The sequence below is a fragment of the Monodelphis domestica genome, chromosome 7 (genome assembly GCF_027887165.1).
Source record: "Monodelphis domestica isolate mMonDom1 chromosome 7, mMonDom1.pri, whole genome shotgun sequence".
Classification (NCBI taxonomy): domain Eukaryota; kingdom Metazoa; phylum Chordata; class Mammalia; order Didelphimorphia; family Didelphidae; genus Monodelphis; species Monodelphis domestica.
This window is the reverse complement of record NC_077233.1, coordinates 77,863,098-77,890,384: the sequence shown is the minus strand read 5'-3', so window position 1 is coordinate 77,890,384 and position 27,287 is coordinate 77,863,098. Positions and strand designations below refer to the sequence as shown.

At 34.3% G+C, this 27,287-nt stretch overlaps 1 protein-coding gene across 1 annotated transcript in view; it reads right to left on the bottom strand.

The window, feature by feature from the left end:
* The window catches only part of ZPBP (zona pellucida binding protein), a 104,797-nt gene that overhangs the window by 38,420 nt on the left and 39,090 nt on the right, over positions 1-27,287 (bottom strand). The window contains exons 5-6 of the mRNA XM_016424563.2: positions 14,852-15,001; positions 970-1,188 (exon numbers count right to left, since the gene is read on the bottom strand). Of these exons, the coding sequence (XP_016280049.2) occupies positions 970-1,188; positions 14,852-15,001 (369 nt within the window). The remainder of the gene's footprint in view (positions 1-969; positions 1,189-14,851; positions 15,002-27,287) is intronic.

The following is a 27,287-nucleotide window of genomic DNA, read 5'->3' as shown; positions in this document are numbered from 1 at the left end:
TGTAACCCTCCCCAGCCCTGCTCCATAAATCCCACAAACCAGTGACAGTGGTCTCTTTGATATTCCTTGAACAGGATGCTCTATCTATTGCTTTCATGCCTTTTCAATGACTGACCCTCATTCCTTCTGTAAGAAGTTTTTCCTAGTTCTGCTCAATGCTACTGCCTTCTCTCTGACACACTTTCAATTTACTCTGTATATATCTCATATATACATAGTTATCTATATGTTGTCTTCCCCTCCACCGATTAGGGTATTGAACTTTAAAGAATGCTTTTGTCTTTTCTTGTAACCCCAACACTTAGCACAGTTCCTGACACATATTACCCCTTGATAAACGCTTGATTAGATGACACTTATTGATTCAAAGATCTCTTCCTGCTGTCAATTTTTGATCCTGTATAAATGGACTTTGGGGATTTGAGAATGAGGGCTAATAGAAAATATAATGGATGCTAGAGATGAGGTATTAATGGAGTTGTAGGGTTTAAGGAAGCAAATATTGGTAGAGATTTGTCTTCCTTTCCTTCCATCTATTACTTTTTCCAAAACAAATTGAAATACTTCAAACATTCTTTCCAAATCCAAATTATCTTTCATCAGCATAGTGTTAGGCACAAAATAAGTATTTAATAAATGCTTTTTGATTGGGTCAAGCAGGACTTTGAGGCCTGCAAGAAGCTTCAGTAACATTCTATCAGTCTAGAAATGTAAGGAAAAAATAGAAGGGGAATTCCCAAGGTTTGACAACATGAAGGGAAAAAAAAAAGAGTTCCTGTGGGTTTTGGGTTGCCTGGGCAGAATGCCATTCCTTGAAATTGTTTCCATATTGGTAGACCTAAGTCATAAAATGCAAATGCACTGCATTAAAATGTTAAATTCTGCAACTTCAAAATTTTGTACTTATGAAATTGAGTAAATTGTTTCCTAAGCATGTTAGGAATCCTTAAAAAGATGAATAATATCTACCTGAAAATGTGAAGAACAATTCGTTTTGTATACCAGCTCTCTGCATTTTAACATGATGACATTCAGACTTGACTAATGTTACTTCACAGGAAAGATCTGCAATTAATTTACTCAAAATCTGAAGCAACTTCTTCTCAAAAGCTGTATTATAAATATTATTGCATGGTGCAGAATGATATCGAGCTGTGAACTCGTAGTAAAAATTAGAAGCTATATAAGCTGCAAAACAAATAAAACATAAGATTCATTGTATAGATAAAACAAAATTAGCATTTCCACTAAATAATTTATAGGTTCTAATTAGAATATTTAAATTATTTAAGATTCATTCAAAAACAAAAGTTCACTGTTTACATGTAAACAAAATTCTATATACAGGGTCTCCATCAAAAATCTTAGAGCAGTTTACATGTAACTATAATCATATGTGCATCATATGTATGTTTCCACATGCACTCAATATTGAGCTTAATAATGGCAAGGTCCCCCCACCTTTGACTCAGCAATACCACTACTAGGCCTATACCCCAAAAAAGAAGGAAATGGATCTATTTATACAAAAATATTTACAGTACCTCTTTCTGTGGTTGGTAAAGAATTGAAAATTGATAGAATGTCTAACAATAGGGAATGGCTGAATAAGTTGTGGTATATAACTGTGACAGAATATTATTATGCTATAGGTAATTACAAGCAGGATACTTCTAGAAAAACCTGAGAAGACTTATAGGAACTGAAACAAAGAGAGAAATGGGAAGAACCAAGAGAACATTCTATACAATAACAGCAATATTGTAAGATGATTACCTGTGAATGTCTTAGCTATTCTCAGCAATACAATGATCCAAGACAATTCCAAAGGACTCCTGATGAAAAATGCTATCCACCTGCAGAGAAGGAACCTGATGGAGTCTGAATGTAGACTAAAGCATACTTTTCTTTTTACTTTCTTTATTATTCTTGTTTGGAGGGATCTACATTTTCTTTTGCCACATGGCTAATATGGAAATGTTCCGCATGACTACACATGTGTCACCTCTATCAATTTGCTTGCCTTATCAACGAGGGGTAAGGGAAAGATGAAAGGGAGAGAATTTAGAATACCAAGTTTTTTTTTTTAAAAAAGATGTTAAATTTTTCTGTTTAAAGTAAAAGAAAAAATAGAATTGAGAAAAATAAATTTAATAAAAATTAAAAATCAATTTGAGAAAAAAATACAATTTTGCATTTTCATTTTTTTAAAAATGGAACAGCCCCTGAATAGTCAAAGGAAAATAGATTGTAAAACTGTAAGGAAACTTAAAAGTCATGCAATTCCAATTCATTTTCCAGATGGGAAAAACTGAGACTAAAAGAGATTAAATGGTTTATGCTAATTAATGGGGAAAGAAGGGGGAGAGAAAGAGTGTGTAGTGTGTGTGTGTGTGTGTGTGTGTGTGTGTGTGTGTGTGTGTGTGTTGGAACTATGTGTGTTTAGATAAAGATATATCTATATCTATATCATTATCTATATATATCTATATCTATATCACATGCCTGGAATTCTATCTTGCCTCATCTCCATCTACTTGCTTCCTTCAAAGATCCACTAAAATCCAACCTTCTACAGGAAGCATTTCCTGATCTCCTTACTTCTCTTGATTATCAAGTCTTGTTTGTATAAAGTTGTAAGCACAGCTTCTTTCCCATTAGACTGAGTTCTTTATTAGCCTTTCCTTGTATACCTGGCACTCTTAGCATATAGTACATGCATGATAAATGTTTGTGACTTATATGTGATATTTTCTTCTATGATTTGGCCAGTTCTACTTTTCATGGATTTTTTGTGCCTTTTTTCCACTTGACCAATTTTTGTTTTTAAGCTGTTATTTTCTTTTTGCATTACTTTCATTTCTTTTTTCCATTTTTCTTCCACCTCTCTTACTGATTTTTGAATTCTCTTTGAGCTTTTTCCAGTGCCTGAGACCAATCCCATTTTTCTTTGACGTTTTGCATGTGGTTGCTTTGATCTCATCATCCCATAAGAGCCTTGTTCTTCTTTGTCTCCATAAAATTTTTCTATAGTTAGGTGTTTCTTTTCCTGTTTGCTGTTTCCAAGCCTTTTTTTTTTGGCCTGTGGCCTGGAAGTTCTGAAAACTGCTGTTTTTGTCTCCTTTCCTGATGATTTTCAGGACTTCAACCACTGTAAGTGATTTTGCCTAAGGCTAGTTGCTTCACTGCAGGCTTAAAAGAGCCAAGTGCAATGGACTTTGGGGACTCTGTGTAGGCTGGTGCCTTCAAGGGGTAGATGTGAGGTGCTCTGTTGTTGACTTAAGCAGGGTTCCAAGATCCCAAAATTGGCCTATGCCCAGGCTCAGAATCTGGTACAGTAGGTGGGGGATGGTTGGCTCACACTCCTCTGTGTGTCGTTTTACTTCCTGTTCCTCTTAACCAGTGAAAATCAACTCACTGCCTACCCTTCAGGTTGTGTTCTGCTGGGGAGCCCCCTCACTCTGTCTCCTTCCTTGTTCTGTGGCTTTAGTCAATTTGAAGTGCTATTTTAAGACTGGTTTGAGAAGATTCTCTGAATGACTCCAGCTTTTGTTGCTACTAAGTCACCATGTTGGCTTTGCCCCTCACTCACATGTGATAGAGCCAGGATTTGCACCCTAATCCTCTAATTCTAAAATTATCACTGTTTTCACATCACCACATAAGGAAGACACTAAGGGATTAATTCGCAGAGTATTTGTATGACAGGAAGAAGTCAAAGGCATAGAAAAAATCAAAATATTAAAAAATTTAAACTAGTTGCATTACTGATGACAGAAGCATAATTTTAAAGTTATCACTCATGATAGTGTGGGGAAATAAAGGAAAAGTGACAAAAACAGCAGCTCTTAGGTTTTCTGACCATACTCATAGAAGAAAAAGATGCAGTGATTCTCAGCTTTAAAAACTTGTTTGGAAATGTTATGAAAGCAACTCAACATGCCCAATTAATAAATTTGAAAAGTCAAATATTTTTTGTTGGAACAATATTTTGAGGGTTTAAAGGTCAACTCGTTAGAAATCTCAACTGCAGGAAAAGTTCAGGGAGAATTTTTTTTTAAGTGTTATACTCAAGCCAGGGTTATATTGTATTCAAATAGATCCATAGTCTCATCAATTTAGGCATTCATTCCAATGTTGGAAAACACAACCAATTTCTATATGCCCATCCTGTATCTTGTATGATTTTTCCATGTACTCCCAAAAGTTTGCACCCAGTCTGTTGAAGATATTCCTTGCTTTCTTCTGATATGACAAGGATATTCAAGAGAGCACCTGGGCTGTATTCCTGTCATTCTTTGTCCTCTCCATGGAAAAAGGCCATTTTCCTTCCTATCACACATTTTTGTAATGTCATCTTTTTCTCTTGTTCTTGTTCAAAGTTTTTAATTGCTTATATGTTACATCTTGTTTATATCCATTATAGCCCACCCACTACCATCTGTATGATATTCATTTGTCATTGATTCAGAGACTTCTAAGTTCCATGTCTTATACTGACACAACAGTACTGGAAGAATATTTGTATTAAAAAGATGAGTTGCTGTTTCCAGGAAAACTTAGGGATCATTCAAGAAGTTTTAAAATCTCCTGAAGACAATCTAACCCACTCTCATTCTCACTCTGAAACCAATTCTTTGCCCATTTATATTCTATGCTCCAGATATACCTATATCTACATACATATATACAAAGATAAGTAGATATGCATACAAGTATACCTAAGTATACATACACACAGATGGACAAGCTCTATGGGTTCAACTGCACATTGAAACCCAAGAAACAAACATTCTTCATCCATTTGACCATCCTATGTAGATAATCTGGTTGAATTCTTTAAGTATTTACATATCTCTTTAAGGAAGTTCTGTATTATTCCAAGGCCTAATAATGTACTCAGCACAACGTCCAAAGCAAACAGGAGAATATGGAGGACCTCACCATTCACAAGTAATGCTGGATCTTCTCTAAAGCTGTTGGCACACATTTGACAAATATATATCTATTTTGTAGTCTGCACAAAGTTTATTTTCAGAGGGTCACTAACAAAAGGTTATTCCTATTGTTGGAGCTTTCAAGGATTCTTGAATAAAGATACTTTGTTGGAATGAAGTCTGTAAGCTGTTTCTTTGTTCTAGCAAATTAAATGCTTTTTCATAATCAAGAAACAATAAGCATAGTGGGATTTTCTAGTCACTACATCATTTGATTTCAAAATAGTAAAGATAAACTGTGAATCAGTACAACTATTTTAGAAAGCAATTTAGAATTAAGCAAATAAAGTGGCTAATTGCTACCACTACTAGGCTTTTACCCCAAGGAAGCCATTGAAAAGAATAAACTCTCCATATGCCAAAATATTTATAGCAGCATTTTTATGACAGCAAAGAATTAGAAAGAAAGTAGATGCCCATCAATTAAAGAACAGCTAAACAAATCATGAAACATACATTTAATGGAAAATTTCTATCATGCTATAAGAATAAATATGGTAAAAAAAGAAAATTAAAATATTCACATAATCTAAAGCAAAGAAGGCAGAGCCAAAGAAAAAGCATATATAATGACTACCACATTGTTAATAGAAAGAACTAAAAAAGAAAAAAAATGAATGTCACACATTTTCAGGGTTTTTTTTTTAAACCCTTACCTTCCTTCTTAGAGTCAATACTGTGAATTGGCTCCAAGGCAGAAGAGTGGTATGGGCTAGGCAATGAGGGCCAAGTGACTTGCCTAGGGTCACACAGCTGGGAAGTGTCTGAGGTCAAATTGGAACCTAGGACCTCCCATCTCTAGGCCTGGTTCTCAATCCACTGAGCCATCCAACTGCCCCCTTTTCAGGCTTTTTAAAGGTAATTTTCCTCTTCCTTTTTTTTTTTAGTCTTTTAAAAATGCTGACTTTTTGATTTTTAATTAAATTTAATTAATTTTAAAAATTAGTTTACAAGGGTAGCTAGGTGGCTCAGTAAATGAAGAGTCAAGCCTGGAGATGGCAAATCTGGCTTCAGACAATTCCTAGTTGTATGACCCTGGGCAAGTTCTTTAACCCCACTTGCCCAGTTCTTACTGTTCTCTACCTTGGAATTAACAATGTAGATTCTAAGACAAAAGGTACAAATTGTATTTTTTATAAAATAATTTTGCAAAATTACAAAGAATAAGCATGCCTCTAAAGAAGAGATATGAGAAGATAAATCCACTCTACTTTTTGCAGAGCTGGGAGGTCCATGAATGTTGTGAACTACAAATATTTTCAATCTTTTTATTTATCAGTTTGTTAAATTTTTCTCTTCTTTTTTCTTTAAAAATATTATTTGTTATATGAGGTGACTCTCTGTGGAGGAGGAGAGAGAAATACTGGGAGGAAATTTTGATCATGAAAAAATAGAAAGATATCAATAAAATTTTATTTTTAAAACACATGCCATACTGAAGAATATCACTAATAAAATCCTGCCTATCCCCTACTAACAGTCTCATTAAGATCCTATGTATATGGCAAAGCAGGCCTATTAAGTCTGACTACACACTAACAGATGATTCATGGATAATTCCCACATCAGTGACAGTATATCAAAATATAATCAAATTCATTTTTATTATGCCATTTCATGCTCACCATATTCAGCACCTATTTTTTTCTCAATTAAAATATTTATGATACAGAATCACAAGGCTACTATGTAATCTACAAGTCTTTGGCCTCTCTCATTCTTTCTTTCACACCCATACTTTCTGATATCACTCTCACCTATTTGTACTATACCTTTGAAATAAAGTCACCAAATATAATGTATGTAGATTTCATTTGGATCGTTTTAATGAATTCTTCGTATATTTCTCTATTTTATCCTCTGCAACCAATGTTTGTATATAAGCTGCAATTATTTTCATTGTGGACTTCTTCATAAATAACTTTATCATGAGTACTGGAATACAAGATTACCAAATGTCCCATGAAATAACGTTTCTTGTTGTATTCACGCATACTAGAAATCTGATTCTCTCAACTCCTTTCTTTGTCTCTCCTAAGTCAACCAACCAGTTATTAAACACGTATTAAATCCCTACTATATGCCAGGGACTTGCAATATCTATGAGCCAACCTTCCTACTTAGTTTCTACTTCCTTATTTCTTCTAGTTTCATTTACGGAAAGAATATCAAGGGTAATATTTTTTAGTTCCTTAAGGAATTTCTATTTTTATCACTAACAGGAATTTTAAATACATAAAATAAACATTTCAAATGATCAAGGTAAAGTTTATGGAGTCTAAAAATTGTGATTCTTAGTCTTCTGCAGCTTCTGTCATTCATACCAACTGCAGAAGCTGAAAGAGGCATCAAAGTTCTGAGGAGGAGCCATTTGGGACTTTCCATGGATAAGTAAATCGCCACGATGTGGCCAATGTACTGGCTATAAGATGAGCCTAGAAGCAATCTAAGTCTGTTGTCACAACTGTACTTGCAGCCTTTCTAGCATGGTAAAAGTGGCTTTCTGTCCAGGATTTGAGAATGTTGGGCTACCTCAATGAACAGAGCAATGGAGTTGGATTCTATGAATTGCATTAAAGGTTAGATTAATTAAGAATTATGGAATAAAGAGAAAGTTACTATAATTTTATTGAGCTCTTCATATTTCAATAAAATGTGCTCTGTCATACAATTTTATTTTCATAGAAAAATAATGATTTATATGCTTAACCTAATGCATGTTAATACATGTGTTCTAATGATGAGTTCTATATTTGTTTTCTTTTTTTTTTTTATTTTTATTTATTTATTTTTTTTTTTAATATATTTTATTTGATCATTTCCAAGCATTATTCGTTAAAGACATAGATCATTTTCTTTTCCTCCCCCCCACCCCCCATAGCCGACGCGTAAGTCCACTGGGCATTAGATGTTTTCTTGATTTGAACCCATTGCTTTGTTGATAGTATTTGCATTAGAGTGTTCATTTAAAGTCTGTCCTCTGTCATGTCCCCTCAACCTCTGTATTCAGGCAGTTGCTTTTTCTCGGTGTTTCCACTCCCATAGTTTATCCTTTGCTTATGAATGGTGTTTTTTTTTCTCCTGGATCCCTGAAAGTTGTTCAGGGACATTACACCGCCACTAATGGAGAAGTCCATTACGTTCGATTATACCACAGTGTATTAGTCTCTGTGTACAATGTTCTCCTGGTTCTGCTCCTCTCGCTCTGCATCACTTCCTGGAGGTTGTTCCAGTCTCCATGGAACTTCTCCACTTTATTATTCCTTTGAGCACAATAGTATTCCATCACCAACATATACCACAGTTTGTTCAGCCATTCCCCAATTGATGGGCATCCCCTCGTTTTCCAGTTTTGGGCCACCACAAAGAGCGCAGCTATGAATATTTTTGTACAAGTCTTTGTGTCCATTATCTCTTTGGGGAACAGACCCAGCAGTGCTATGGCTGGGTCAAAGGGTAGATATTCTTTTGTCGCCCTTTGGGCATAGTTCCAAATTGCCCTCCAGAATGGTTGGATCAGTTCACAACTCCACCAGCAATGAATTAATGTCCCTACTTTGCCACATCCCCTCCAGCATTCATTACTTTCCTTTGCTGTTATGTTAGCCAATCTGCTAGGTGTGAGGTGATACCTCAGAGTTGTTTTGATTTGCATCTCTCTGATTATAAGAGATGTAGAACACTTCTTCATGTGCTTGTTAATAGTTTTGATTTCTTTATCTGAGAACTGCCTATCCATGTCCCTTGCCCATTTATCAATTGGAGAATGGCTTGATTTTTTGTACAATTGATTTAGCTCATTATAAATATGAGTAATTAAACCTTTGTCAGAGGTTTCTATGAAGATTTTTTCCCAATTTGTTGTTTCCCTTCTGATTTTAGTTATATTGGTTTTGTTTGTACAAAAGCTTTTTAGTTTGATGTAGTCAAAATTATTTATTTTACATTTTGTGATTCTTTCTATATCTTGCTTGGTTTTAAAGCCTTTCCCCTCCCAAAGGTCTGACATGTATACTATTCTGTGTTTACCCAATTTACTTATGGTTTCCTTCTTTATGTTTAAGTCACTCACCCATTTTGAATTTATCTTGGTGTAGGGTGTGAGGTGTTGATCTATTCCTAGTCTCTCCCACACTGTCTTCCAATTTTCCCAGCAGTTTTTATCGAATAGTGGATTTTTGTCCCAAAAGCTGGGATCTTTGGGTTTATCGTATACTGTCTTGCTGAGGTCGTTTTCCCCCAGTCTATTCCACTGATCTTCCTTTCTGTTTCTTAGCCAGTACCAAATTGTTTTGATGACTGCTGCTTTGTAATATAGTTTGAGGTCTGGGACTGCAAGGCCCCCATCATATGTGTTTTTTTCCATTATTTCCCTGGATATCCTTGATCTTTTGTTCTTCCAAATGAACTTTGTTATGGTTTTTTCTAAATCAGTGAAGAAGTATTTTGGTAGTTCAATGGGTATGGCACTAAATAGATAAATAAGTTTGGGTAGGATGGTCATTTTTATTATATTGGCTCGTCCTATCCATGAGCAGTTAATGTTTTTCCAATTGTTCAAGTCTAGTTTTAGTTGTGTGGCGAGTGTTTTGTAGTTGTGTTCATATAGTTCCTGTGTTTGTCTTGGGAGATAGATTCCTAGGTATTTTATTTTGTCTAAGGTGATTTTGAATGGGATTTCTCTTTCTAGTTCTTGCTGCTGAGCTGTGTTGGAGATATATAGAAAAGCTGATGATTTATGTGGGTTTATTTTGTATCCTGCAACTTTGCTAAAGTTGTTGATTATTTCAATTAGCTTTTTGGTTGAATCTCTAGGATTCTTTAAATAGACCATCATGTCATCCGCAAAGAGTGATAACTTGGTCTCCTCCTTGCCTATTCTGATGCCTTCAATTTCTTTATCTTCTCTAATTGCTACTGCTAGTGTTTCTAGTACAATGTCAAATAGTAGAGGTGATAATGGGCATCCTTGTTTCACTCCTGATCTTATTGGGAATGCATCTAGTTTATCCCCATTGCAGATGATATTAGCTGTTGGTTTTAGATATATACTGTTTATTATTTTTAGGAATGACCCTTCTATTCCTATGCTTTCTAGTGTTTTTAATAGGAATGGATGTTGTATTTTATCAAAGGCTTTTTCTGCATCTATTGAGATAATCATGTGGTTCTTGCTAGTTTGCTTGTTGATGTGGTTAATTATGTGGATGGTTTTCCTAATGTTGAACCAGCCCTGCATCCCTGGTATGAATCCTACTTGATCATGGTGAATGATCCTTCTGATCACTTGCTGGAGTCTTTTTGCTAGTATCCTATTTAAAATTTTTGCATCTATATTCATTAGGGAGATTGGTCTATAGTTTTCTTTCTCTGTTTTTGACCTGCCTGGTTTTGGAATCAGTACCATGTTTGTGTCGTAAAAGGAGTTTGGTAGAACTCCCTCTTTGCTTATTATGTCAAATAGTTTGTATAGTATTGGGGTTAACTGTTCTCTGAATGTTTGATAGAATTCACAGGTGAATCCATCAGGCCCTGGGGATTTTTTCTTAGGAAATTCTTTGATGGCTTGATGGATTTCAATTTCTGATATGGGATTATTTAAGAATTCTATTTCCTCTTCTGTTAGTCTAGGCAGTTTGTATTTTTGTATATATTCATCCATTTCTCCTAAATTGGTGTATTTATTGCCATATAATTGGGCAAAGTAATTTCTAATGATTGCCTTAATTTCCTCCTCATTGGAGGTGCTGTCCCCCTTTTCATCTTTAATGCTGTGAATTTGCTTTTCTTCCTTCCTTTTTTTAATTAGATTGACCAATACTTTGTCTATTTTGTTTGTTTTTTCAAAGTACCAGCTTCTTGTCTTATTTATTAAATCAATAGTTCTATCACTTTCGATTTTATTAATTTCTCCCTTAATTTTTAGGATTTCAAATTTGGTTTTCTGCTGGGGGTTTTTAATTTGATCGCTTTCGAGTTTTTTCAATTGCATTTCCAATTGATTGATCTCTGCTCTCCCTTGTTTGTTAATATGAGCTTTCAGGGATATGAATTTGCCTCTGATTACCGCTTTGGCTGCATCCCAAAAGGTTTGAAAGGATGTTTCGCCATTGTCATTTTCCTTGATGAAATTATTAATTGTTTCTATGATTTCTTCTTTAGCTAAACGGTTTTGGAGTATCATATTGTTTAATTTCCAATTGGTTTTAGATTTGGTTTTCCATGTACCATTACTAATCATTATTTTTATTGCCTTGTGATCTGAGAAGGCTGCATTCATTATTTCTGCTTTTTTGCATTTGTGTGCTATGTTTCTGTGACCTAATGTATGGTCAATTTTTGTGAATGTGCCATGTGGTGCTGAGAAGAAGGTGTATTCCTTTTTATCCCTATTTATTTTTCTCCATATGTCTATTAATTCTAATTTTTCTAAGATTTCATTCACTTCTTTTACCTCTTTCTTATTTATTTTTTGATTTGATTTATCTAAATTTGATAATGGTTGGTTTAAGTCTCCCACTAGTATGGTTTTATTGTCTATTTCTTCCTTCAATTCTCCTAGTTTCTCCATTAGAAATTTGGGTGCTATATTATTTGGTGCATACATGTTGATTAATGATATTTCCTCATTGTCTAGAGTCCCTTTTAACAAAATATAATTACCTTCCCTATCCCTTTTGATCAGGTCTATTTTTGCATTGACTTTATCAGATATCATGATTACCACTCCTGCCTTCTTTCTATCAGTTGAGGCCCAGAAGGTCTTACTCCATCCTTTAATTCTGACCTTGTGGGTGTCAACCCGCCTCATGTGTGTTTCTTGAAGACAACATATGGTAGGGTTTTGGATTCTAATCCATTCAGCTATTCGTCTACGTTTTATGGGTGAGTTCATCCCATTCACGTTCAAAGTTATGATTGTCATTTGTGGACTCCCTGGCATTTTGATTGCCTTCCCTAATTCTAACCTTTTCTTCTTCGGCTCTACCTTTTAGTCCAGTGATTTACTTTGAATCAGTCCCCCTTGTCCCCTCCCTTGATGTTTCCCTTTTTAGTCCCTCCCTTTTTGTTCCCTCCCCCTCCCCCCTCTCTTTCCCTCCCTTTTTGTTCTCCCTCTCCCCCTCCCCCCCTTGGTTTTCCCTTTTCCTTACCCTTGTTGGGTAAGATAGAATTCAAGATCCCAATGGATCTGGATGTTTTTCCCTCTCAGAGTTGATTTCCCTGAGATTGAGGTTTAAGTAAACCCCCCCCCCCCCTCTTCCTCTCCTTCTTATAGGAGTTTTCTTCCCCTCCCCTTCCCCTGTGAATCTTTGTGTGAGAACCATTATTCTATTTGGTCTTTCTTTACCCCCTATTTATACATTACATTTTCCCCACATATTAGTATACATAGATTGATATAAATGTAGTCCTTATAGAAGAGAGTTTGAGTAAAAGAAGATAACATTTTTCCCCTTTCCTTAATATTTACCTTTTCAGGTATTCCTTGCTCTTTGATTTTCGGTATCAAACTTTCCACAGAGCTCTGGTCTTTTCTTTGCAAAAAGTTGGAAGTCTTCTATTTTGTTGAATGCCCATACTTTCCCTTGGAAGTATATAGTCAGTTTTGCTGGGTAGCTGATTCTTGGTTGGAGACCCAGCTCTCTTGCCTTTCTGAAGATCATGTTCCATGCCTTACGATCATTCAGCGTAGAACTTGCAAGGTCTTGTGTGACCCTGATTGGCATTCCTTTATATCTAAATTGTCTTTTTCTGGCTTCCTGTAGGATTTTTTCTTTTGTTTGATAGCTTTGGAATTTGGCAATTACATTCCTGGGAGTTGTCTTTTGGGGGTTTAGTGTAGAAGGTGTTCTGTGAGCTCTGTCAGTGGATGTATTGCCCCCTTGTTCTAGAATCTCTGGGCAATTTTCTTTGATTATATCTTGTATCACCATGTCCAGTTTGGTGTTTATTTCTGGCTTTTCTGGGAGTCCAATTATTCTTAAATTTTCTCTTCTCCCCCTGTTTTCCAGATCTATCACCTTGTCGGTGAGATATTTTATGTTCTCTTCTAATTTCTTGGTGTTTTGGCTTTGCTTTATTAGTTCTTGCTTTAAAGCCTGGTTTTCTTTTACAGTTTGGTCAAACTGGTTTTGTAGATGCGTGAATTTCTTTTGCATCATTTCCCACTTTTCCTCCCAGAGGGCTTCCATCTTTTTGGTCCTTTCTGATTCAAATTCTTCATGTGTTTGTGGAGAGTTTCTATTTCCTTTGGAAGATTTTGGAGAATTTTCTTGTATATCTTCTTCTATCTGCTCTGTATTTTGTATTTTGGCTCCATAGAATGTGTCCAGAGTCGCCCCTTTCTTCTTATTTTTCTTGTATTTTGGGGCTTCTGTGCTTCTGTAGGGTTTGTCATCTCTGAACGTGGAGGATTGGCTTTTCTTGTCTTTGTCTGGTGATCAGAGGCTTTAGTCCTGGGCAGATGTTGGTTCTATGAGCGTTCCCTGGGTTAAACTGAATATGCCTCACTGGAACTGGAATGGAAGGGTCGGACCACGAGGCCACACTCTCCCCCTGGCTCGATTTCCGGAAGTTGCCTTCAGAATCCCTGGCCGTGAGGCTGTTTCGTTGGCCTGCGGGGGGATGGGCTGCCGCTTCCCCAAGCTCCGAGAGCACAGACTTTCACTGAGACTTGGATAGCAGGATCCAGCCCGTGAGGCTGTCTTGCCCGCCCTGAGGGTTGCTGTTGTTTTGACCAGCTCTCTGCAGCGGAGGCCCCAGGCAGTAACTTTCACCCGGACCGACCGGCTCTCTGCAGTGGAAGCCCCAGGCAGTAACTTTCACCCGGACTGGGACTTGGGTAGAAGACCCTGAGGGTTGTTGTTCCTCAGACCCTGCTCTCTGAGCCCGGCGCGGCTGCCGCTTCCGGGAGCCTTGGACTCTGCGCTCCTACCCCTGAGGTCCGAGGGATCTCGGGTTCTGGCTTTTAAGGGGAGCCGTACCTTTTGAACCGGGTCCAGGTCCAGGAAGAGGGTTCCCAGGGTCTGTGCTGTTGATCGTTTTGAATTTCGGCGCCTTAGGAGCTTCTAGTTTGAGATTGGTCGGGAAGGGTTTTCCGGAGATCTGAACTTCAGCTTTCTCTAAGCCGCCATCTTAACCGGAAGTCTATATTTGTTTTCTTAACAAATAGACAAGTGAAACAAAAGATGCTATCCTCTAGTTTAAAAAGACCAGGGAACACATGTTGAATCACAATATCTTAATCAAGGCATTTCTATTCACCAGTAGTAACATACTCAAATTATAGAGCTATGAAGGAAATGAAGGTCTATGAAGGAAAAAAAAACACCTTCACAATGAACCTAAATGTGAAAACTGCACTTCATAAAAATGCTTTTCTAAAAATAAATATTATCCAAGTGAATTTCACAAAGCAATGTTTTGTGTAAATAGATTCTTGGCACTGGAAATTGAACTTTGGTTGTATTTTTGGCAGATGGATCTTGAAAGTTAGATCTTCATATCCATAATTCCTACCACAACTGTCCAGGGATACCTAGAGGATACCTTAGTGTACAGGGATTATTATTACTACACAGTTAAACTATATATCTCACTAAACACTTTATCCAAATTCTCAAAATATAATAATCCAATTGCTGAGCAAATGTTACTTGTTTAATGTCATTTCTTAATATTCAGTATTATGTTTTCCATTTGTTTAATTAGAGTACTATTATTAGCTGAGCCAGAAAGGAAGATACTGGGATTTAGTGTGCTATAGGGTTAGATAACCTTTGTTAAAAAAAATTAAAGAAATTAAACAGTTTAAAGGGAAAAAATTGAAGGCAAAAAAGAAATGTTCTTCTTACCATATATAGTGTATTCTAGTTGAACAGTTTTTTCCATGTCTTCTACTGTAAGTTTATATGAAAGGGAGCAAGTATAAACTCCACTCATATCTTTTTTGAAGTTATAGAATATAAGGCTTCCTGTTGTTGTTATTTTTAGATAGGAGTTTTCTAATAAAGAAATAAAATACAGTTCTTAATCACTGAATTTTATTCTCGATTCTTAGGATATATTACTTTAAAGTAAAATTCCAACCAAATCAAAACTGTCAACATTCAACTACAAAGATTTTATCACTGGAGTGGTTACCAGAAGGTAAAAGAAGGGGAGGGACTAAGTATGAGGTATATCATATAAGAGGATCTAGTTTCTAGGAAAAGTCCTCTCAGTGCAATTAATAGCCAAGCAGCTCTTTGGATATTAGAGGAAACGATCAATTAAATCAAGTGTTTAATAAGCTCCTATTATTTGCTAAGAAAATCAAAGATATAATCCCTGTCCTAAACAAATTTGTAGCCTAGTTGGAAAAAATATATGTACATTTAAAAGTTATTAAACAACATAGTCAAATTTACAATATAAAAGAAATACCTTCCTAACCACAAGGGCAATACAATGATGGAATGGCTTATCTCATGGGATAGTAAATTCTTGCCACAGCAGATTTTCATAGAGGCTAGATGACACAGGGTTGTTATAAAAAAGGATTTCCATATTTTGAGGGAGCAAGGGTTTTATAATCTATAAAGCTTCTTCCAAATCTACATAATCACTATATTGAACTTCAATATTGAAATCTGTAACACTGCTTAAATATTCTTCTTAGATAAGAAAATGCTTACCTATCTGTTTAATATACCACACCCAAAATTTAAACTTAGAATTCATCAAAAATGATACTCAGAAAATATTGTGATTCTCCTTTTTAAATTATGTCTTCAATAATAATTTTTAACAGAAATATCAAAGCTTAGGAGGTAGAAAGTCAGCCTTAGAATCAAGAAAACATGGGTTCAATTCCTGCCTCTGACACATACTAGCTTTTGGATCACTAGGTCAAGTAAACCTCTCAAAGTTACAAAAAACTCCCTAAGACTATAAGCTGCTATATATACATATATATATATATATATATGTACATATATATGCTCTCTCTATAGAGAGAGAGAGCACACACTTATAGGCTATACAAGTTGCATATATTCATTGGTAGAAAAAGTTTCCTCCATGGGAATTTACTCTAAAGTGAAATCACTTATCTACAGGGGACACACACAAGAAAGTTAAAATTCCTTTCAAATCAAACAGGAATAGATAATATCTCCAGTATGTAGATACAAATGTTACAGTTGAAGCCTAAATATATGTAAGATTTCTATAAAGAGAAGAAAACATTGACAGTTTAAAAGAATTTCTGAACATTGGTACACCAAGAATTTTTTCTCCTGGTGGAAGGAGATAAAGAGGAAGAAATTTTTCTGCTGGACTCTTTGGACTGGTTAAGTTGATCAAGGCCATGAATGTAAAGAGTAAAAACTGCTTAAAACACTTTTTTTTTTGCTGTTTTATACATATGTTTACATTCTAATATTATTTTGGAAACCTCTCTCTAAATAATACAATATTTCTCTCAAAAGTTGATTGATACACCAAATTATGAGTTTAGGTTGGATTTTTAAACCTTATTTTTCTACTTAAAACAGCATTTTTTAACCTACCTGAAAGATAAATAGAAAATCTAATATATAAAATAAGTTCTTTTCATTACAACTAATACAACAGAAAAAGTTTAAAACTATTTAGTAATTTTGAACTTAACAGTTTCAACTGTAAACATGTTAAGAAGTAGAGTTGATTTACCTACTCAGAATTTTCAAGTGAAAGTTGAACTGTGCTTGCTAGTCTTAACCTACTTTTCTTACTGATTTACAAGTTGATTATTGAGGCTCTTATTGAGAGTCTACCATAGACTAAGCTCTGGGCTAGATGCACTGGGAAACTACTACTATCTGATGATTCCTTAATTTCTTTTGCCATATCTAATGTCTAGGAATAAAATATTGTAAGAAAACTTCTAAAGATTTTATCTTTAGTATTAAAGAGTAGTAAAGAAAGAGATTCTAAGACTGGCTATAGGCCAATAGTTGGTATAGGAATGGTTAATTCCCAGTATGAAGCATCTGGTGAGTAGAAGCAAGGAAGTGAGGATTTAATATTCCTAGAATTTGCAAAATAAGTATTTCAGAATCAGGGTCTAGGATCAAAAGGTCCTAAAAATTGTTTAAAAGGAGAAAAAAGAAAACTGACTTAGAAGAATATTGACCACCCAGGCATATCAAAGAAATGTAGGATACATTTTTTGGTGGTTGTTAGGTTTTGGTTTCAGTTTTTGATATCAATTTAAGTTGGTCATAGTGGGTAATTTTTAAGAGATTATATTTTCACAAGATTTTTATTTAAAAATTCTCTATCAATATTCATTAGTGATATTAGTATATATAGTTCTCATTTTACTTTTTGCTTTCCTAGTTTAGATATTAGGACTTTGTTAAAAAAAAAAACAGTAGAATGAATTATTTTCTTCAAATAATCTGTGTCGCACAGGTATTAACATTTAATAATATTCATCTATAAATGCTCAGACTAGGTTGTTCTCCCATTGACTCCATTTCTTAATTATTTTATAGTGTTCAATTGCAGTTTCAGAGATTTGTTGCTCTTTTTTCACACTGTTAATTTAGCTATTTTATACTTTTGTAGGTAGTGTTCCATTTTAAAAAATATCAGTTTTGCTGGCATTTAATTTGTGCAGTGGGTTCAGATAATTATTTTTATTTCTTTTTTTGTTTGCTGTGATTTCTCCTTGGTTTTTATCCTGTTAATTTTATATTATTCACTCTTCTTTTAATCAAATTTACTGAAATTTACTCTGCTCTAAGTCCTTTGAAACACCAACTTCATTTTGTTTATCATTATCTTTTTGTTTTCCGTTGAACTGACTTCTCTTTCAATTTTCAAAATACTCTCTTTTGTGATTATTGTATATATGTTGGCAATCTCATTTTTAATAGCATACTTGGTTAATCATTTCTTGCTTTTCCTATTTTAATGATGTATTTTTAAAAGAAATCATTTTTTCAATCACTGAATTGCTTTAATTGCATTCCTTAAATTTTGTAATTTTGTTTCAGGATTTTTCTATTTGATGTAAATGTCCTTTCTATACTTGTTCTTTGATACATTCATTATTCGGGAAGTCACTCAAGTCTGCCACCATGATGTACAAAATCTTACTTTAATATGAAAAAGGGGAAAAATACCAAAAATTTTAATTAGAGTAATATACCACTGGCATCATTAACTATTTTTCAAACATGTGAACTTAAACAATTTAGAAGCACCAACACATTTGTTTTAAGAGATAGACTCCCTTCATAACAACTTCTAGCACAATGCCTTAAGCATAATAATTTTGGCAAATGTTTATTGAACAAAATATTCTAGGCATAATAAAAAATTTATCTTAGTGACTCAGGGTCATCAGTATAAATACTGATAATGGTATCATGCTACTACATTCTAAGGATTTGAATACAAGATTTCCAGTTTATCTGACAGGAACTTTAACTTGCTAACTAAGTAGGACCCCAGGGCCATGAAGGCAACAGGAGCAAGTGTTGTGAAGTGCTTAGAACTTGGTCAGACATTGAAGATGTCAAGGTCATCCGCTGCTTCCTGGACCACTGCTAGTCATCCTGACTTTTGTCTTGCCACTGGACTTGAAACAGCTCTCGAGAGAAAAGTGAGGCTGATGGCTTTGCACAACTCTGCCTCACAAATCTAGTTCAAGGCTTAGGTCAAAACATCAATCTATGATACAAACAATAATATATACTATAAATGAATGATGGCCTCAAAAGAGTTCAGGTATGTAGGGTTCTTGCTCCATCACTAAACAGCTAGAGCTTTACCTATCTGATATCTAATATCTGCTAAAAAATTTTGTCTTTTCTTTATAGGCTTTGAGTTGGAAATTCTGATAAGATCTACAAAAATTGTGACTAAAATTATTAGTCTTTGAAGATATTGAGAAGCTTTTTTTATTTGTAGGGTATTTATATACATATGTTTATATATACACATACATATATAAGATATATACATACATACACAGAGAAGATACTTTAAGAATTCTTTTGCTTACTTCCTAGTTCATAAGTAGATTCCAAGTAGTTGAGGTTGCAAGAGAAATGTTCTCTACTACATAAGTGATATATCCAACTAAAATTTTTCCTCTTATCTAGAAAAAAATCTACATTTTGATACTCTCAAATTACTTTACAGTATCTTTGCCAACTCATCCCATAAATGACTCCTGTTTTTTACTGGAACTATGGATTTACTGACTTAAGAAAGTTACTCTACCAATGCCTAAAGTATTAAGCAGTTAGGTGACTAATTCAGGGTCACAACCTGAACATGACAAGAACAGTAATTGAACCCAGATTTTGATTCTGAGGCCAGCTGTCTATCAACTGTGCCATACTGCTTTGGAATGCCTATTTAATTGTGCTGGGATGGGGGAGAGGGAGCTATAGAGCTAGGTCCTAACTAGTGTGAATAATGAATCCTACGAAATGGTCACATTAATTGAATTCACACTGGGTTAGAAACAACTACAATATTTTACATAATTATAATTTCAAATAGTGTGACTCTACATTCAACCATTTCACAATTCTGATATTTGTACTCATTATGATCCTGCTGACTAATATAATATACATACTCATATTCACTAATAAAAAATTCAAAGGTGAAATGTATATATATATGTATATTTACATGTATATAGTATTAACAGTATTTTTACTTTAAATTTTTCTAGCTATTGTTATTGAGAATAAAAACAAAATTTGTTATTTTGGTATTCCCCTTGGTAACTTCTTAAAAATTTTCTATCTATGAGCAGGTAGAATACATATTTATCTCAACAATAGGCTCACATCAAGGCTAGAGTTTATGATTTATTCTCTAGAACTATAAAGATTTGTTAAAAATTAACCAAAAAAGAATTCTTAAAATAACAAGATAATTTCAGTAACATGCTAAAATTAAAAGTCATTTCTTACCTTTTCTTGTTTTATGAGATGCTACAAATCCAGACTGATTGGTTATCCTATAGATGACCTGTCGGCAAAGGTATCCAATCAGAGGATTTAGCTGTAGAGTATATATTTATACCAGCCCACAAATTCATTTGTGCCTCATTGTGTATCTTTAAAAATGGTGAAGGATGTTGAGAGCTACTTTTAAAATATACAAATCACACTCCCCAAATAAATTTAGTTCTTGAACAATAAATTCATTTTTAAGAGCTTTTGTGGTAAGGAACATCTAGTCAAATAAAACTAATTATCAAGGGAAATCAGAATGGCCAAAAATTAAACACGTAGCCATTTTTGGAATACAAGAATCATCAAACCAGATCAGAGCATTACATTAATCCAAATCAGAACCAAAGTCTGATAATTTTAAGACTGTGAAAAACATGTCAAGAATCTAGTTTCTCATGCCTTATTTTTCATGGTAGAAATTTCTTCCACATTTGATTATAGTCTAATTAATTTATAAATCTGTTTACATGCTACCAAATTTGATATCATTATTTGCAAAATACTGATATTTTATTAGATATCCACAAACCCTAATTTAAGCACATAATATACAAAAGCTATTTTATTGTTGTTGAATCATTTTTCAGTTTTATCTGACTCTTTGTGACCCCATTCAGGGTACTATTGGTAATTATACTATTGTATTTTGTCATTTCCTTCTCCCGTTCATTTTACAGATAGGGAAACTGAAGCAAACAGAGTGGAGTGAGTCAGTAGCCCAGAGTTTCACTCCAAGTAAGTATCTAAGGCCGGATTTGAACTCAAGAAGATGAGTCTTCCTAACTCTAGGCTTGTGATTCTACCTTACTGTGCCACCAACATAAGCTATATCTATTAACAAATAAACCATAAATAGAAAATTAAATTACATAAAACTGAATTATATTAGCCATAAACTATTATTTACCAAGAAAACTATAAAAAATTTGCATTGACTTTATAAGTCAGTTCTTATGCTAATACTTCAAATAGATCTGTGATTTTATTGATACAGGTATTCCTTGCATTGGTGCAGACTGCAGCAACTCATATTTTTCCTTAATTTTTGTCCATGCTCTCACATATTTTCTACAGATGGATCTTCCCAATGCTCTTGAGACCATTCTTCAGGTCTTTTTACAATTTGTAGGGTAAGAGGGAAAAGGGGCTTAATTTTTAAAGGGTTGGACTTAATTATTTAAGAGTGTAGTCGCCAGGAATTTAATTAATTCCAAAGAGATTTATTTACAAAATATAGAAAGAAGAAGAAAATCAGAGAGAGGATAGGGTAGGATATCTAGCCTAGGCACTAAGTAATTTACTCCCAGCCCCTCTGGGCAGGGAGAATTAGTTCCAACCGGCCCAGGAAGTGTCTCCAAGAGGAAAGGTCTTTCCTGAGGCCAGTCTCTTCAGAGAAAAGACAGCAATTAAGAGTCAGCTATTTCACTCACCACGTGTCAGTCCAGTAAGCAAATCCTTCTGCCCCTCTTCACCAGTCTCAACTCAAAAGCATGAAGAATTGCTATCCAGCAGAAGTGTAAGTCCAAGTTGAACTCTGCTCCAAGAATTCCCCAGACTCTGTGTAGCACTCTCTCTTTTAGAGGCATTTTCTCTTGCATCACTTCCTGTGCCTTTCATAATTTTACATCTACCAATCACAGTTGATGCTCTGCTCTAGGACTGCCCAGAAGGCATTCAGTCGATTTCAATTCATCATCCACTATTGCACACGTGGGTCAAAGACCTCCCACTTCATGATTAAGTGGGATATTTGGACTTTTGGTGATTAGATCTAAAATGGACAGATCTTCATACTTAACTTTTAAGTAGGGTATTTATACTTATGGGGATTAAAATCTAAAAATAGACATGAGTTACAATTTAAATCTGTACAATCAGGGAAGAGCTAAGTACCTTCATTGTTACAATCAGGAGAGGGCCAAATTTCATCTTCATAGTAGGTATGGGTGTAATATTTGAGCTTCTTTTACATGACTGATTCTCCTTTTCTGAGCTTCTTCTGCATAAGTCTGCACTAGCATAATACAATAACCTACTTTTGCTCACCATGTATGCTATCCTTTGTCCTTTGGGTCACCAGCAAATGTGATTATTTGGAGGCTGTGGTATTTTAAGATTCATTCATAAAGCTTCACTCAAAAAAGATTAATATTAGCAAAATGAGTTTTTGAGCAAGGGAACAGCTTAGCAATATTAAATGCTATATAAGAATTCTACTTTGAGGCCTTGGCATGAAATTAAAGTGTTCCTGTGTTCTAAAAAGATATGCCAACAAAGTATAAATTCTGGCAGTTTCTACCATCTAAAAGAGTTTCTATTACAGTTCTAGCAACTGAATGAGACTGCCATCCATAAACCAAACCAGCTAAGAAGAGAGATTTTGTTTACCAAGAAAGAGGACACTGTGATAAACTACTTTAGTAATGACAAGCTATGAAACAAAGGAAAAAGATGGTCCTTGGACCAGTGTGGTATCCTTCCCTTTCCACACTGATCCAAGTGGTAGAGTAGAAAAAAGGGATAAATATGGAAGAGAGTACTAGAGATCGCATAGTTCACATAATTGCCATCAGAGTAAATACTTCAACTTTGTTCTTTGAAATGAACATTTCTGTTTGAGAAAGAATAAAAATCATTTCACCAATAAACCTAACTGGAAAAGAAAGACTAGACTAAGATGACCTCAAATACAGTTTCTTATGAAAAATATGTTTAAGTAAACATTTTCAAGTATAAATTACTCTATACAAAAAATAAGAAATATGAACTGTAGATCATTTCTGAAAGTGATTTGAAAGAGAAATAAAACTCAGAGCACTCAGGCAATTGATATTCTACCCAGAATTGTAGCAACTCCTTTCTATAGTCCCAGTCACTTCAACAAATATGGATTTGCTGAATGTATACCGACGTGCAAAACACCAGGGTAACTTACGAGAGTAAAATAAGGAATGTGAAAATCCAGTTTGTCCCTTTTTGTGCTCATTTAAAGGAGAAGCAGAAATTTTCTAGCCTATAGGAAAGGATACAGCTTCATGAAATAAATGGATTTTGAAATGAGCATTTGAAAAACAGGAAGGAATTGAAGAGGTAGATTTGAGCAATGGGAATAGAGAAGTAGTACATTTAAGCAAACCATATTTTTGTGGAAATAACATTGACAAAGGCATAAAGGTAGGAAACTATGGGGTAAATTTAGAAAATAACATATTGTCCTGTTGGGTTATAATAAAAGATGTATAAAAGAAAACAGTGAATGAGAAAATTGGAAAAGTAGTTTTGGGGTCAAATCACAGAAAGCCTTGACCTAACTAAATAAAAGACTCAGAAATGCCAAAAGAATTGACCACTTTTGCAACATCAAAGCTTCTCTATCCTATTTTACTGATATTTTTCTGCTCTCCATCCTTGCTCTTCCTACTTGCTAACTAGTCTGCATAATTAAAGCAAGGCAAATATCTAGTAAAGTCAAAGATAGCATACCTATGTCAAAGCAAACAAAAAGAGTATATCAATGAATATACCAATTTCAAAATACCTATAGATGAAGGGATCATGGCTTAAACTTTGCTTAATATACATCAATAAGTCCAATAAGAATGGTATTGACTTCCTCTATATTAATGCAACCCAAAAGAAATATTAATATATTGAAGTCCTCATCTTCAGTCCTTTATCAAGAGATCCCAAAAGCTCTGTCCAAAGGGGTCACTAGTTCTTTCAGAACATATACTTAAAAACTCCAAGTAATAAAGCCAGAAGTAGCTTGTGCTTGTTATTATTTATGACATCTGATCAAGTTTGGAAACGGTTAGTAACAGAAGACTACTCATCAGACAATCAAAATATTTGAAACTACCTACTAAATCATGAAAATTTCCTCAATTAAAAAAGAGAGGGATCCTCTTACCTATATCACAGAGTTGTTGGATCAAATGAAATATTTTTAAAGCACTTACTTTTAATATTTTAATATTAATAATAATTTTAATATTTAACATTTTAATTTATTTATTTAACATAATAATTAATAAATGCTTGTTCCCTTTCTTCAGGGTAACAAACTTTACTATATCAATATATTTGGTTTCAAGTGCTTTTACAATCCTTCCCCTACTAGTTTAGACAAAGACTATCCAATAGAATACAGTTTATACACCTTAAAGAAAACTTTTTAAATGCTTTTAGTTAAAAGGAATCTTCTGATGACACTTCAGGAGTCTGAAAAAACCTAAGCAATTCTTCCTACTCCTAGAATGCAAATGTCAAAATCTTAACCAATCCCATACCAACAGCAAGGTTATTTAGAAATATATGTAAAAAAAAAGAAAAAAATCAGTTCTGAAGACATAATATTAGAAGTTTAGATTATCCAGTCCATAACACATTCTATTCAATGCTATCAAAAAATCTCTACATAGTGAATATGCTGGGTGATATGAGAGATAGGAGACTTAAAAGAGGTAGAACAACAATCTAAAGAAAGGATCAGGTCAACCCCACTCACCTTTCTTTGAGCTTTGTCTTAATTTTTCAGCCTGTCCTACTTCTACATCAGCAGACTTCTCCCCTGGAGATGCTTCTTCCTCTAGAAACCTCATCATCAGACTGGCAAATTTCTACCCAGAACCACCATCTGTTGAAATGCCCAGGCCAGCCGTACTCACAGCTTTCTCAGCTCTGCTCCTAACTCTACAGACTTTTCTACCTTTTCCTTGAGCAGCTTCTTTCACTATAGCTTTTTAGTTGCCTTTTATGAGTTGTTTTCCTTTATAAGAATGTAGGCTTCTTAAAGTTAAGAACTCTTTGTATTCCCAACTTGTAGTCAGTGTTTAATGATAAATGTTTATCTATCTGTAAATCTATTTAAGAGTGGATAAGAGGCTTACAATCTAACTGGGAAAATAGTACAGACATGAAATAATGGTGGTTGTTCAGTCACTTTTCAGACATGTCTGATTCTTTTGTGATCCCATTTGAGTCTAGCCAGCTATGTGGCAGCCTCTACAATAGCCTATTCTTCCATCCTGACATGCTTCCTTCTCTTTGTTTTTTTTTGTTGTTATTTTCTTGGTATTCTTGACTTTTTGCTCCTCCTCATGAATTATCTTTTCTAGTTCTATAAGATATTAATTTGCTAGTTTGAATGGTATAGCACTGAATAGTAAATTAATTTAGGTTTTATTTTATTTTTACTCTGTTAGCTTGGCCTACCCATGAACAAAAAGTTTCTCCAGTTACGTGTACCTGTATTTTGGCAAAGTGGTTCACAGTTAGATTCGTACAGTACCTGGGTGAGTAATGGAATACATTCCCATATATTTGATAGCTTCTATATTTATAATAAATAGAATTTTTCTTTCTAATTCTTCTTGCTGGATTCTGTTGATCAAGTATAGGAATGTTGATGATTTATAGCCATTTATTTTATATCTTGTAACTTTATTGAAGTTACTATTTCAATTTTTGACACTCCAGGTTTCTAAATACACATCAGCTATAAAAAAGGATTATTTTATTTTTACCTATACATATTTTCTCCATTTATCTTTCATGTCTAATGCTAAAGCTAGTTTCTAGCACTGTTACTTTAGTAATTATACTAAGCATCCTTGCTTTACCTCTGATCTAATTAGAGACACCTCTAACTTTTCTCATATATATGTATATGTTTGTTCTAGTCATTTAGATAAATACTATTTATACTATGTTAAAGAAAGGTTCTCTTTTCCTATAATTTCTAGAGTTTTTAATAAAAATGAGTGTTTTTTAAAAAGCTTTTAGCACCTATTGAAATACTCAGTTTTATTATTTATATTAACAAGGTTTATTATATGTATAGTATTCTTTATGTTAAATGGCATTTTTAGTATAAAGGTAACCTTGTCATAGTGCACAATCTCTTTAATATGTTGTTTGGGCCTAATCATTTTTTTCAAAAAAAACTTTTTGCTTCCATGTTCATTATCAATATTGATCTATATTTTTCTCTGTTTTATCTTTTCCTTGTTTGGGTAAAAAATTTCGCTTTAGGTATGATCTCACATAACACAGAAAGAGATTGGAAGGGTATCTTCTCTTCTTATTACTGCAAAAGGTTTTATGTAGTATTATAATTATTCATTATATATTTTATAGAATACATCTGTGAATACATTTGATCCTAGAGGTTTTTTCTTGGGGATCTCATTTTTAGCTTGATTTTCCCCTAATATTATGTTATTTAAGTAGCCTCTTTGTTTTTGTTTAATCTGGATTTTAAAAAATTTTTGTTATGTATTCATCTAGTTCCTCTGAGTTAACCAGACTTTTTAGCATATACCTGGGCAAATCAGTTTAATAATTTCCTCTATTTTGTCAGTTGTTTTCTTTTTTCATTTTTGAAACAACTTGGTTTCCCTCTCTCTTTTAAACATCTATGCTTCTTGATTATTAAAAAATACCTCCTGTTTTAATGTATCAATTTAATGGCTCTTTTGCTTTCAAATTTTTGATTTCTTATCCTTATTTATTTTTATTTCGTTTGGGATTTCTGATTTATTTTTTAATCTTTTTTAATTGCTTGCCCAATTCATTGACTTATTCTTTTTTTTTCTTTTGTTAATGAGAGAGTTTAGAGTTACAAAATATCTCCTTAGAACTGTAAGATAGTCCCCTCTTCAAGGGACTCACTCTCAGCTCTGCTTGGATGCTTCATCTTGTCACAGGGCTCTAGGACTTCTCCTAACATAGGTTCCACCTCAGCTCCTTCCCCTCTGGTTCTAAGCTTCCATCACAAACTTCATCACAAAATCTTGTGTAGGGCCTTTCTCCTTCTGTTTGATTGGGGCCACTAGGACTTACCTGCATTTTACCTGTATTGTCCTATATCTTATTGGGCGTGGCCCAGGCTCAGGCTGCTTCTGGGAATGTCCCAAGGCTACTACTACCTCATCAGTTGGGCTTAAGCCACCAGTCATTGGTATAGGGAAGGTTGGGTGGTTGGGCCTGGGAAACTTGGAGTTCAGGCCTGGATTTTTTGAGATCATCTCAAATTTAGAGTGAGCTCCACACTCTGCACATGTCTCTCCCAAGCCTCCATAGAGCTGCAGATGTCTATTTATGGATATATGGATTAGGTGGGAGAATAAAGATGATTCTTTCTAAGCCCAGTGGAAGACTGCTTTTGAGAGATGACATGCTGCTATCTTCTCACAAACCTTCAATTCCTTTTGGATAAATTTGTTTTAGTCTTTCAAATGTGACATTTTTTCCATTATAGTGAAAATATAAGCAAAAT